The sequence below is a fragment of the Columba livia genome, chromosome 2, assembly GCF_036013475.1.
Source record: "Columba livia isolate bColLiv1 breed racing homer chromosome 2, bColLiv1.pat.W.v2, whole genome shotgun sequence".
NCBI lineage: Eukaryota > Metazoa > Chordata > Aves > Columbiformes > Columbidae > Columba > Columba livia.
Genome location: NC_088603.1, coordinates 5,775,091 through 5,789,533, shown reverse-complemented (window position 1 = coordinate 5,789,533; position 14,443 = coordinate 5,775,091). Strand labels below are relative to the sequence as shown.

Genomic DNA, 14,443 nt, shown 5'->3' with positions numbered 1-14,443 from the left:
ATCCAGCAGGTTGTTTTTTCACCTCCAGAGTCAGAACTGGGTAATGTAGCAGCTGGGCAGAAACTCCAGTGGGCGGAAAGGGAGAGCGGTGTTTCAAATGGAGCGTAGAACAAAAATTCAGGCACTAGGCACACAGACAGGATCCCGTGTTGTGGTTCCCTGAACGGGGTATTTCTCTGAGCTTGGTAGAAAGTTAAAAGGCAGACGAAGAGGCTGCGATTTCTATAGGAGAAATTGTTCTCCACAATACAAGGTATTTCACAGCGTTCCCTTCTGCTGTCATCTAAGCGATGGCTATCAAGAGATAATTCAGCTTTTCTCTTGAAACCACATGTTAAAGGAGGTTGAAAGTGACCTTATAGAAAAAGGTGGTTCAGGGTCATGTTCTCCATGTTTCTGAGATGTCTCATGTTTTTCTGCTGACTTTGCCATGTTAGCGGCAGAAAGACTAATAAAACTGCGTGTTGTTGGCACGAGCACATTGGAAGCGGGGGGGTAGGTGTTCTGGGGAAGATTTGGCTATTTTTGCTTCTGCTGGACAGAAAATGTCTTCACTCCATGTCCCTGAAAAACCTTATGCAAAGTCGGTTATTTTTTCCCATAAACTTTTTAACTTTTTTCAGTGGAAGTCCCCCCTCCCCTTTTTTATTTTTGGGAAGTGGAAAATGTTCAGTCTCTTGGTGCCCAGCATCTGCAAATGTGCAGCTGAGTGCCAGGAAACTTCAGCTAAAATCTATGTGGGTTCTGGATTTTCAGATAACCGAGGGTTGTTTTTATTTACTTTGAGGAAATACTTGTTTCAGAACACTATCCACAAAGTATTCAAACATTTGCCAAAAGCTTTATTTATAATTTTTGTTTGTGGTGGCAAACCAGGCTGCTGAGCTGTGGCACCATGTGTCTGCCAGGCCTCTCCAGATGAGGAGCAAATGCTGGTTGGGTCTGTGCTGTCAAATATGGCCCAGCAGAACTTTTGCCTTGGAGAATTGCCACCGTGGTGATGGGACACGGGTTTTCATGGGTGCCTGGACATGCGTACAGCTGCATTGAACCCCTGCTAGTGCCGGGAGGATTTGAATGCAGATCTCCAGAGAGAGCCAGCGCAGAGACTTTGCTGGTGCACTGGCTGGCCAGATGATCATAGAATCATAGAGTAGTTTGGACTGGAAGGAACCTCCAAAGCTCATCCAGTGCCACCCCTGCCATGAGCAGGGACATCTTCACCAGCTCAGGTTGCTCAGAGCCCCGTCCAGCCTGGCCTGGGATGTCTCCAGGGATGGTTCATCCACCACCTCTCTCGCCAACCTGGGCCAGGCTCTCACCACCCTTATTACACCCAGTTTCTTCCTCATGTCTGGCCTGAATCTTCCCTCTTTTAGTTTAAAACCACCACCCCTTGTCCTATCACAACAGGCCCTGCTAAAAAGTCTGTCCCCGTCTTTCTTGTAGGCCCATTTTATGATTCTGAGACACAAAGGACTGGAGGTGATATCTGTGCTGTTAAATTCACAGGGTCAAGACATGAGTGCTATCCAGCTCTTAATGAGATTGCTTAATTAATAGCACATTCCCTGGCTGACCCTGTACCAAAGGCTGCAGTCCCAGCAGTGCCTGGGTACAAACCGGGGGGTATCATGGGTTGGAGACCTGTTGTTAGAGTTGGGATGGATGAGACCCCTTTATTTTGAGAAGAGGAGGAGAATTTGGCTGTGTGTATCATGCCAGTTGCTTTAGGGTGAGAAAACAGGCTCTGTCCTGCGTATTGGTATAGAAGTACACTGAAGTTTGCCTGAAATCAAGATGTAGGAATCCATCACAGAATACTTGAAGTTGGAAGGGACTTTCAGAGGTCACCCAGTGCCACCCCTGCCATAAGCAGGGACAGCTTCACCAGCTCAGGTTGCTCAGAGCCCCGTCCAGTCTGGCCTGGGATGTCTCCAGAGATGGGGCATCTGCCCTGTCCATCCTCAGAGGATCAGCATGGAGAGCAGGGAGGCTGAAAAAGAAGAAACTGAGGGAGATTTGGTCTGTCTTCTCACACCTCCCCTTAATAGCCACAGAAGTGAGAAATTTCCTGCAGGGTTAGTTCTTCTTCTTGTGCCACTGTGGCCTGAGCCTCGTGGTTCTGCCAAGGTTTGGAGGAACGACACATCTTGATGTCATGTCCTTCTTTCGGCTCCGCGGCGACGTCATCCCAGGGCTGGGCTCTCCATGGCCGCAGCTGTGAGCGTAGGCGGCCACCAACAAACCCTCCCCACCTCTGACTTGTAAGGGGCTTCTGTTCTCCATCAGGACTCTTGCCGATCGGTGATGGATGAAGTTTTGGGAAGGATTTGCTGGGGAAGGGAAAGGGTGAAGCCAGAGAACACAGAGGCAGAGGGAAGCCAAGCCTGGCATGGGGAGCAGGCTGTACGTGCAGCACCACAAACTCCACACATACAGCAGGAAAGACGCTTTCTTAAATAAAAATAACAGAAAGGAACACGAAAGAACCCAGTAGATGCCAGCAGTGACTGAAAGTCTCCGTGCTGGCCTGGTTCAGCCTGCTCAGGACATGCTGTGCTTTAGGCTCAAACATATGGCTTTACACTAGTGTGTGTAACATGGAGCAGGAATCCCCTCCCAAAGCACCTTGCTCCAAAGGGTAACTGAGGTCAAATGCTCAACCAGTGCCAATCTGCAGAGTTTCTCCAAGTTTAGGAATCCTGAATAGAGTTGCTGAGATCCAGCCAGCATTCAGCTTATAAAGCAGTGCCTCAGAGCCTGCCCTGTCCCTGCTGGGCCTGAGGACCAGAGCTGACCTGTAATCCTGTAGAGATCCCAGGAGATCAGTCCCATGGGGGTCTCTGCCTGCTGCTGCTGTTTTTTGAGGATTAGGTCAAGTGTGAAGAGCATCCGTGTTGTGTCAACCAGACTTGTCTGTCTGTTTCTGCCTCAGGGTGGGTAAAGCAGTATTATTTATTATATCAAATGTGCCTTTTGTTGCCCCCACCATGAATTAAGCCTGCCATTGCGTACCACAGTTGTTCTCTCTCCCTGTCCTCTATTTTCCATCTCCCCCAGCAGCAACACTGAGATTGCCTGTGGTTTTGTTAACCTTATAGGGCTGGAGGGGGAAGAATTAACCTTGGTCTCTGCTCCCACCACCTCCCTGTGTTCCCCTTGGGTGGACGGGGATGCCTGGACGTGCAGCACCAGCAACCAGCGCTCCTGGAGGTGTGAAGCTGCATAAATTACTTTGAGCAGCACTTGTACCCAAACAGCCCTGCTGAAAGGGATCTGGTTCCATCCAGCAGTTTCCAGGCGTGCAAAAGCCTTGAGCGTTTTGTTTAACTTCCTTGCCTGCTGGGAAATGGCTGGTGTCTTATCCCCTTTTACAGTTTTTTGGCAGGAAGTGTGACTCTGGAGGTCAAACACAACTGACCTGATGACTGGGAGTAGTTGTTACAGGCAGAGCCTTAATGTGAGATCATGTAAAGTCTTTACGCTTGTGATAAATCACATTTAACTCCCTGGGTTCAAAATCAAACAGAGCATATATAACTCCAAGTCGAAGGCTTCCTGGGCAATGGGTGGGTTGTTGAAGCGGGAGATCCCTCGAGCGGACTCGCACCTCAACAAAAAGCTCAACAGAGCTCAGATACAGCGGTTACACCACAACAAATTCTCCAGCAGCATTTTGGAGCAAGAGCCACCCAAAATGTCTTTATGCAGCATTCTGGATTGACATCTGCTAAGCAGACGAGGGAACGGTAACACAATGATTTATCTGGGTGCCCGGAGTGTTAAATGGTTAAACATTTGTTTATTTGTCTTCAAAGAGAGGATGCCGTACTTCCCAACTGGTTTTGTTTTAGGGCTGGTGGAAAGCCAGTTCATTATGAGCACCACAGCACTCGGGAGATTCTCTCCCCTTGATCTTGGCATTACTTCAGTTGGACTTTTTTTTTTTGCTGTGTTCTTATCCTGCAGGAAATCTGTGAAGGAGAAAATAGGAAGAAGAAAAAAAAAGTAACTCAAAGCTGTATGACTTTTATTTTTACAATCTGAGCAAGCAGTTCGGAGGGAGATCTACCATGGGACAGAGAGACCTATGTATTTGGTGTAAATCCAGGAAGCCTGATTTAGCGGTCTTTAATGCTGGTGCGACACGGTGAATGTTACCAGCACCTGACGCCTATCAGCTCCACTGAAAGATGTGGATTTGTAGCGTTGATCACGCTGATGGATTTATGCCAGAGATCAATCTGGCACAGTAACTGTGGTGCAGAACAGCAGCAGAAGAAGCAGAAGTGTTGTGTTGATAGATCAGTGTTGACTGTTAGCGATGGGATAGAATCATAGAATAGTTCAGGTTGGAAGGGACCTGCAAAGCTCATCCAGTGCCACCCCTGCCATGAGCAGGGACATCTTCACCAGCTCAGGTTGCTCAGAGCCCCGTCCAGCCTGGCCTGGGATGTCTCCAGGGATGGTTCATCCACCATGTCTCTGGGCAACCTGGGGTAGTGTCTCACCACCCTCAGAGGCAAAAATTTCTTCCTCATGTCTGGCCTGAATCTCCTCTCATTTACTTTAAAACCATCACTCCTTGTCCTATCTCAACAGGTGCTGCTAAAAATTCTGTCCCCATCTTATCAGTCCTTTTTAAGCACTGAAAGGCCACAATAAGGTCTTCCTGCAGCTTCTCTTCTCCAGGCTGAACACCCCAACTCTCTCAGCCTGTCCTCACAGGCCCCTTCCTGGTACCTTTCTCCTGTGCTGTTGTGCTTCACCTGGGCATGCTGTTACCATATGGCAGTAATAAACCAAAGAGCTGGTAAGCATGCTGCAAAAATGGGTGCAAAGTGTGAAGAAACGCATCTCTGTGTGCTTTCTGACTCTTTAAGGATGTGTATTCTGTAGTAGTCTGCTTAAAAACAAGTTGTTGTGTTGTGTGAAGGCTCACATTGCACAATTGCTCACATTGCTTAAAGCTCCAGCACAAACCTCTGTCAGCAATTCCTTGCCATGAAGTGATGACAGCCCAGGGATGGAGGGGAGGGACTGCAGAAAGAGAGCCGAGCCAAGCCTGTGCATCTGGGCCCAGGGAGGGCAACGCTCCCTTAATCCTGAAAGGGTCACAAGGAATCAATTAGGGTGGATTTCAGAGAATAATGGGGAGGAATGGGCTGTCTATGTAAAGGAGCTGTGGAGTTGTTTCCCAGATGCAAAATAGAAACCCCTTTGCTAAACATGATGAGCTGATCCCATAGGTTGCTCCCCTCCCTGCAGTTCTTGGATTTGAGAGCTGGTTTTCCTTTCTCTATACTTTTGTATAGGGAAAGGGGAGAGAAGAGGGGTATTTGAGTGCAAATTGTTTTCTGTATAAGCAGCGTTCAGGTGACGTTGCACGGAGTTCACCCGGGCTGTTTCCCAGGTCACTGAGTGAGGCAGCCATGGGATCCAGGGAGGAAATGCCTGGAGGTCAAAGAGAGGAGACAGAGTTGGAGTTTCTGTTTTGCTTTAAGGTTGACTGATAGTATCACAACAAAACTCTAGAGCCCTTTTCGTCCTGGCATCACCAGAGCACCTGGATACAGCACACAGTGATTAGGATCCAGCGTAGGTTGAGGGCCAAGTCTGCTGGATGTCGTGTGGCCCCACAGGAACAAACTGTCCCTGTTGCAAAAGCTTCATAGGATGCCCATAAACAGTACTGCAGTTCTAGCTCCTCCGCTCTCTTCCATACAAGCTCAAACCCATCAGCATCCTCAGGAGGTCTGTGATCACAGGAACAGTGTCTCTGGAAGGACTTGCATGTGGCAAATGACCTTACCTGTGCATTTCCAATGTCCTAGGCTCTCTGCACACTGGCCGGAGTTCGCCGCCACCGGGGAGTGTTCCTGAAGAGCAGCAGCAGATTGCTCGCCAGGGGTCCTACACCAGCATCAACAGCGAGGGCGAGTTCATCCCTGAAACCATGGATCAGAACGTAAGTGGGGCCTGGAGTGTGTGGGTTAAACCGGGACAGCGTCAGGCACAAGGGAGGCTGCACTGTTAGTGCCGTTCCCACCGTTAAATCCTCAGTGGGCCTTGGGCACGGGGCTCAGGAATTCCAGGAATGGGTGCCCCTGAGCTTGACATGCTCAATAAATGGCAGGCCAAATTTCCAGGAGACATAAGAGCCAGGTGCGGTGGTGATAGCAATGTGCTCATGCACCTCAGGTAGCTCTGGAGAAGCATAGATCTGGCATACACGTGCACACCAGCTGCCAGGTGCCTGTGATCACAGCTTTCCTTGATCCTCGGTACCACGAGGGAATGTGCAAACAACCCATTGCCTGCGATTGCAACAGCCTGGGGATCATAGAATCATAGAATAGTTTGGGTTGGAAGGCATCTTCAAAGGTTGTCTTGTCCAACCCCATCAGCAGCTCTTGCTGCTTCCCATGTGCTGGTTCTGCCTGAGCTCTGGTTACAACTCTGTGGTTTTGTCTCTCTGTCCTTCCTCCATTAATAAAGTCCAGTCCCAATAAAAGAGCAGCTTGTTCTTCAGCATGGTGAGGAGCAGAACCTCTTCCTCCAGTCAATTTGGTATCCACGATGGGGGAAAATCTGGAGTGTTGAGGGATCAGAAGGGAAGCAGCTTCCACCTCCATCTGCATCTCTGCTCAAGCTATAGTTCTAAAGAACTTTGTACAGGTCCTGTGAAGTCAACTGGGCTGTCTGGGCGCACAGTTCCTTCTTGCAAAGCTCTTGGAAAGGCAGGAAAAGGATACACAATTTGCATGAGGGACATGGAAGGACATCTGGAAGGCACTAAGATTGCTCCAGGGCTGCTGTGACAGCCCCCAAGGATCTTGCCTGGGGAGCCACGCATTTCCTACACTCCAACAGCACCCACTGGCTCTGCTTTTGTGTGCAGGATGTGCCAGTGTTTCCATGGCAAAGTTGTGTTTTCAACAGTTTATTATACAGCCATTAATAAAATAAGAAGTCACTTCGGGTGAGTCTTGGCAGCCTCCTAGTACAGATGTATCTTGTGCTCCTTGCAGCCAAAAATTGGCTTTCTATTGTTTTCGCGTGCCTCCCAAACATGTTTGGAAGGATTAAGACAAATCGTGTGTGCGTGCGGGGGGGAGGGTCCATGCGAACCCCCCCTTGGGTGTAAATCAGCGCAGCTCCGCTGGCTCTTAATGGAGCATCGTTAACGCGCGCTGAGCTCTGAGCCTGCTCCCGGTGAAGGTTCCCAGATGCTCTCCTTGCGTTTCCCCAGCATCGCGCTGTGGGCGGCCTCTGGCGACGTAAACGCAGGAAAAGAGGGACTTGGGGATGGTTGGGTGTTGTTTGCTCTTCTCATTGAGCAGCTCTGCTTCTCCCCATATGGGCTTTGCCCTCAGAATGTCCTTGTGCCGGAGCTTCCACACGTGTCTCATGGAAAACCACTTACAACCCCGTGCTTGCTGTCTTTTGGGGATGCCCCTGTGCGAGCCTGTGGTAAAACTGTGCTCTTTGCCTTGAGACCAGCTTGGCAGATGGACAGAGGCTGAGTATGGAGACTTCTTGATTCCTAATTCCATGCGTTTGAGAAATGAATCCATTTCAGCATCATTTTAACTGCTGGGGGAGAGACCTGGCATGGCTGGCAGAGGTGGGGTCTAGCAGGGATCTTGCTCCAATTTGGCTGGTGTGCTTTGGAGAACAAGACTTTGGGGTAAAAACTGGGAAGCAGAGGAAAAAAACCTCCCTTTCCACTTGGGACTGTCCTGCCAAAACAACACGAGCTGTTATGACAACCGGTTGAGGAGGTTCTAACGCAGCAGCCTGTGGAGAGGGAGGCTGTTCCCCTCTACCGGGAAGGAGGAGCAAGCGAGGTGGGTCGGGAAGCCAGTGCAGGGTGACTGCATGTAGCATTTAACCCTCCTTGCTCATTTTTCGTGTGAAGGAGCTGGACTCGGGGCTGGCCGCGGGCTTAGTGAGTGTCCCCAGCGGGTCTGCACCCAGGAGGAAGCATCGCGCTGACCGCAGCACAGCGTGGCCCTGAGCAAGCTCCGCTCCACGTAGAGGTTGCACATCACCCCTCGTTTTGCCACTCAATACAAAACCTCTATTGTTATTAACCAGCTATAAATAACCCCGTCCAGTACAATGTCTCATCCAGGAAGCAACACAAATGCAGCTTTTGACTCACTGAGCTAGTGAGAGCCAAGCCGGCTCCTCCAGCCAAAAGCCCTGACGATGCTTTGCTTATCAGCGGAGGCAAAGGCTGGTCTCGTGTGCCAGGGCAGCCTGGGGAAGTCAAGGAGTCCAGGGCTGTGATTCTGCCTGTAGCACAATACCCACTCAGCCTTGGGCACATCACTTGTCTCCTGATATTCCTTTTTTATTGTTTTTTTTTTTTTTCACAAATTACTTTGAATCTCATTGACTTCTCAATGTGGTTTGAACGTCAGGGTGCTAATTCTTTTTGCCTCGGTTTCCCTGCTTGGAAATAGAAGTTGGAAAGCATGGAAGGTGTTGGTCTCTTCTCCCAAGTAGCAAGTGATAGCACAAGAGGAAATGGCCTTAAGTTGCACCAGGGGAGGTTTAGATTGGATATTAGTAAAAAATTCTTCATGGAAAGGGCTGTCAGGCACTGGAACAGGCTGCCCAGGGCAGTGGTGGAGTCACCATCCCTGGAGGGGTTTGAGAGGTGTTTAGATGAGGTTTTTAGGGACATGGTTTAGTGGTAGACTTAGGTAAGGTTATGGTTGGACTCGATGATCCTGAGGGTCTCTTCTAACTGAAATGATTCTATGATATTATTCTGTGAAAGAAAAATAATCTAGAGAGGGCATCGTAAATGGATTTTCACCTGGAAGAAAGCTGTTGTTAGATTGGATCTCATCCCCGCTGGGGCTGGCATCAGCTGGTATAAATAGTGCAGCCTCGTTGACCCCACAGAGCTCTGCTAGTGCTGGAGCTTGAGGAGCTAAACAGTGCATGGTTTGATTGTTTCCCTTTTTCTTTCGCTGTCAGATGCTTGAAGCTTTCATCAGCCCAGATGAGTCGCTGTCTGGGAGCTGCCAGTCGCTGGACAGATCTGTGGACAGGTGAGTTTTGTGTGTCACCATGTGCACAAGCTGAAGTGCAGCCTCTGCTCCATAGCAGGAGAGGAGCTGGGGTCAGTGGCATCCCCTGAGGTTCCTTTTGGGCTGAGGATGCGCCTGAGAAAACCAAATTTATCCTGAGTGCTAAAAACCAGATCATAGCACAGACAGCTGTGCGATGGTATGATTTGAATTGCAGTAATCTGAGCTGGATGAAACAGCTGAGGATCTGCAGACAAGCCTGGCTTTGTGTGCCCAGGTTTTGTGCTTTGGTCGGATCCTTCTCCTAACCCTCTGGCTTTCTGCAGGCACTGGGTCAATGCTCCATCAGCCTCTCCATGCCTTCTCCTCCTGGACACGCTGTCTGCTCTCCATTGACCACTTGTAAATTCGGCAGCCCCTGTGTGCTGCCAGCAGCCACAGACGTGTCAGTCAAGGTGCTCAGGACACCAGACGAGCAACAACTAAGTTTAGCTTCCCAGCAGGAAGCAACTGGGACACGTTGTACTAACACAGGCTGCCGCTCGATAGCTGGTGCGGCTGGTTGCTCCAAGCTCACACGTGCACAGCAACTGTACGTTTGCTGCTGTGTATAAGACAGAGTGTCCTTTTGGGAAACAGTATATATATATTTTTTCCACCTACATCAAAGGTTTTCTTTTTTCCAATGTCGCTTTTGCCATACAGCATCGGGGTCGCATTCCAGCAGGTCTGTGTTGTGTGCATTTGTGTAGCATGCTTTGGGTTTGCAGCTCCGTGTGCTTTGGATCTGTCTCAGCATCAAGGTCCGTTTCCTTTTTGTGGCTTTTAGGAATTTACTGTGATGCATTTGCTCATTGTTACAGCTGTATCGAAGCTGGATTCCTTGTGCTCCCAGCCTCTATGCCCCAGCTTTGCTTTTGTGTAGATTTTGCTAGGAAGACTTAGCTGTGATTCTAAGACTGGGTTAATTTAGGAATGTAAAGGGCTTGACTGGGTTAATTTAGGGCTTGACTGGAGAGCAACTCCTGAGCTAATAGTGAGTCTGTTACAGAAAAGCAACGGGTACTCTGAGCCCATCAGGCTGGAGGAGGGAATTTAGGGCGGTTTATGAGGGTCAGACACATTGCAGGCAAGGACTAGGTCGCTTTATTTCAGCAGCAGTCTACCTCATGCTTTAGTACTTGTTGTTTCAAGTTCATTTATAATCAAAGTAGCGTGGTGAGGGAATGCATTAAACACACAAAACCAACCTAGAAAGAGCACAGCCTGGTTGTAACACTTTGTTGTGAACTGAGAGAAAAGAATTAGGTGTGTTTGGGAGAGGGTGGTATGACTTGATTTCATGTGCAAAGAAGCCAGCAGCTGTGTCCAGTCACGGGCTCTAGGAGCTGGCAGAGGCACGAGGAGGGCTGTGTTCTTCAAAGCTAATGGCTTGAGGTGGCATTAGCCTCAAGAGGGCAGAGCCAGTCACCAGGCACGGTGACCAGTGTGATGCTAAGAAATAACATGACAAATTCCTCTTCACCATTGCAAACCTGCCATGATGAGCTTTGGCATGACTAGATTTCAGAGCACCGTACAAAGCAGATTTCTACTACTATGCACATGTTTTGTTTTTTTTAAAAGGGAGAGTGGAAAAGCAACCTGTCCAGATCACCCTGTTGGCCCTTACAGAAGTGAGGAGGAAATTAGGATTGCTGAGATCTGCTTGCAACGCTCAATCGTAGAATAACAGAATAGTTTGGGTTGGAAGGGACCTCCAAAGCTCATCCAGCGCCACCCCTGCCATGAGCAGGGACATCTTCACCAGCTCAGGTTGCTCAGAGCCCCGTCCAGCCTGGCCTGGGATGTCCCCAGGGATGGGGCATCCACCACCTCTGGGTAATGTGGGCCAGTTTTTCAGCACCCTTATCATAAAAAGGTTTTTTCCTCATGTCTGGCCTGAATCTCCCTTCCTTTAGTTTAAATCCATCAACCCTTGTCCTATTTATTTAAAGACCTCGAGCCTTGAAGTACCAAGTTCACTCTCTCCCTCCTGGTGTGTTGGGAGAGTGTGTGTGCCCAGTGGTGGGACAGACCCTTCCTGCATGGGGATGATATTGCAGAGAAAGGAACACCTGCATGAATCAAGAGTGACTGAAGGACTCCAGAGTGTTCATCTGCATCAACTAAGCAACGTTCACAGAATGCAGAGTTGCGCAGTCTAACACTTTACATTGAGGGAAGAGAGATCCATAGCTGTCCTTCTGTGCCATCTTGTGTGTAGGTGTGTTATGGGCTCTGGCTGCTTTGTTTCAGCCTGGTGACTCTGTTTTATGCAGCATTTGTTTCGTATGGCCACAGGAACAAGCTGTGATCTGGCAAAAAGGAGTGGCTGAGGGACCTGGGGGGTTCAGCTGGAGAACAGGAGCTGAGGGGAGACCTTCTGATCTCTGAACTGCCTGAAAGGAGCTTGGAGCATGGAGGGGGTTGGTCTCTTCTCCCAAGTAACAAGTGACAGGATGAGAGGAAATGGCCTTAAGTTGTGCCAGGGGACGTTCAGATTGGATATTAGGAAAAAATTATTCACGGAAAGGGCTGTAAAGCATTGGAACAGGCAGCCCAGGGAAGTGCTGGGCAGTCACCATCCCTGGAGGGGTTTAAAAGATGCAGAGATGAGGTTTTTAGGGACATGCAACTGGCTTAAGGAGAGAAGCCAGAGAGTGGTAGTCAATGGTGTGGAGTCTAGTTGGAGGCCAGTATCTAGTGCAGTGCCTCAGGGGTCAGTGCTGGGGCCAATATTATTCAATATATTCATTAACGATTTAGACGAGGGAATAGAGTGTACTATCAGCAAGTTTGCTGATGACACTAAGCTGGGAGGAGTGGCTGACACGCCAGAAGGCTGTGCTGCCATCCAGAGACCTGGACAGGCTGGAGAGTTGGGCGGGGAATAACCTGTTGAAATTTAACAAGGGCAAGTGTAGAGTCCTGCATCTGGGCAGGAACAACCCCAGGTTCCAGTATAGGTTGGGAAATACATATTAGAGAGCAGTGTAGGGGAAAGGGACCTGGGGGTCCTGGGGACAGCAGGATGACCATGAGCCAGCACTGGGCCCTTGTGGCCAGGAAGGCCAGTGGTACCTGGGGTGTATTAGAAGGGGGCTGGTTAGTAGATCGAGAGAGGTCCTCCTGCCCCTCTACTCTGCCCTGGTGAGACCACATCTGGAATATTGTGTCCAGTTCTGGGCCCCTCAGTTCCAGCAGGACAGGGAACTGCTGGAGAGAGTCCAGCGCAGGGCAACAAAGATGCTGAAGGGAGTGGAGCATCTCCCGTGTGAGGAAAGGCTGAGGGAGCTGGGGCTCTTTAGTTTGGAGAAGAGGAGACTGAGGGGTGACCTCATTAATGTTTATAAATATATAAAGGGTGAGTGCCATGAGGATGGAGCCAGGCTCTTCTCGGTGGCAAACAATGATAGGACAAGGGGTAATGGGATCAAGCTGGAACACAAGAGGTTCCACTTAAATTTGGGAGGGAACTTCTTCCCAGTGAGGGTGCCAGAGCCTGGCCCAGGCTGCCCAGGGGGTTGTGGAGTCTCCTTCTGTGCAGACATTCCAACCCGCCTGGACATGTTCCTGTGTAACCTCATCTGGGTGTTCCTGCTCCATGGCGGGATTGCACTGGATGAGCTTTTGAGGTCCCTTCCAATCCCAAACATACTGTGATACTGTGATGTGTTTAGTGACAGTGTTAGGTAACAGTTGGACTCAATGATCTTGAGGGTCTCTTCCACCAAGTTGGTTCTATGATTCTATCAAAACAAAACAGAAACAAACAAAACCAAACAGTTTTGATTCTTGTACATGTTGAGGATGGGAGCTCAGCTGGGTAGACTGGGCTGATCAGTGGCCAGTGTGTCTTGTGGTGCAGCCAGTACTTTCTGCCTGTAATCACTTCGGAATTCATTTCATAGCCTTTCTGATATAATAAAATGTATCCTTTTTTTCTTTTTTGTCCTCTTGCAGCCCTCCCTTTACCCAAACCCCTGTTCCTGGAAGGAAGAGCCACCCCAAAGACAGTCTTGATTGCATGGGTAAGCATGCTCAGAAGTTCTTATTTGCTTCAAAGTATAAAAAGCATGAGGTAAAGGAACTGGATAAAGAGGTGGCACTGCGTGAAAAGTAATTAAAAACAAGCAAGCCAGTTCCATTGCGTAGGTTACACTTCAAAAATGTCTCTGCCATGATCAGACATGAATGTTGTCTAAAATCAGAAGGCCCAGAGCTTCAATCACAACTCTTGTCATCGTTAACCCTTCTTGGCTCTGCAGCGATAGTGATAACACTGAAGAACCTTTGGGCCTGGTTTGGTAATCACTTTACAGCAACAACAGGCAAAACTGGGTAGGAAGGGCACAGAGGTAAGTGGGTGTAAGCAAATAAAGGTGTTGGAAGATCAGAGAGACCTGCTGTGTCGGAAGAAGGCGCTGAGAGGGCGTTGCTTTTATATTTGGAGTCAACTGTGAGGTGCTGAGAAGCTGGAAACAGCTTCATGGTATCACCATTTGTTTTTGTGAGTTGCACGTTCAGGATCCTGAGTTCCTCCACAACAAAACCTGAGTCTCAGACTCTCTAGGGAGTTATACCTCTTCCACTTGCATTAATAATAATCTGTAATATTGCAAATGCTGTTAGAAAAAGTGTATTGGTAACTTGCAAGATTTACGGGTTCCTGCTTCATCACTTAGAAACATCCAGCTGGTTAAGTCATGGAAACTCTGTAATATTATAATGACTTTCAAAATTAAAAATGAACAAATGGCAGTCAGCCTGTGGCACAATAACTCGTTTCTGACCCAAGGCAGGACTTCTAGATTGAATTGTAGAGATGAAGCTGCAGTCAGTCCGTATCACCGAAGGTTTTAATACATCCCCAGTGGCAGGGGAGGCATTTTAATTTGAGATGCCACTTGGCATTGTCGCTCACACGTGGCTCGCCGAGAACCTCTTGACCTGCCCTTGTTGCTTTTCTTGCTGACCATATTTCAGCCATTATACACTCGTTTTGTGCACTGCTGTAATGGGGAAATCATGCCGAAGCACATCCGAGGCCAGGAATGGTCTCCCAGGAGCGGCTGCTGGCCGCAGGCTAAGACAAACAAACAATCAGAACGGACTGTGTCATTAGAGTTGGATGGAAGGAAAAACAGGAGGTGGAAGATGGGGGGGCGAAATGACAGATATTTTAATCTCAAGTTATTCAGTGCTACCAGCAATGGCTTCCCGTGCTGTGTTTTTTTTAATTTAAAGAATATGTCCTTATCTCACATACCCATCCATCTCTCTCATAATCTCATATCTAATCCAAACTCTGATGGTCTTTAATCCCTTCTGTATATTCTAAGTCTATCTTT

The 14,443-nt window shown here is 48.8% G+C and overlaps 1 protein-coding gene across 3 annotated transcripts in view; it reads left to right on the top strand.

The window, feature by feature from the left end:
* LOC102088147 (mitogen-activated protein kinase kinase kinase 3) overlaps positions 1-14,443 on the top strand; it is a 91,104-nt gene that overhangs the window by 64,508 nt on the left and 12,153 nt on the right. For all 3 annotated transcript variants that reach the window (XM_065050354.1, XM_065050352.1, XM_065050353.1), the window contains exons 8-10: positions 5,838-5,971; positions 8,998-9,071; positions 13,056-13,123. In XM_065050354.1, coding sequence (XP_064906426.1) covers positions 5,838-5,971; positions 8,998-9,071; positions 13,056-13,123 — 276 coding nt within the window. The remainder of the gene's footprint in view (positions 1-5,837; positions 5,972-8,997; positions 9,072-13,055; positions 13,124-14,443) is intronic.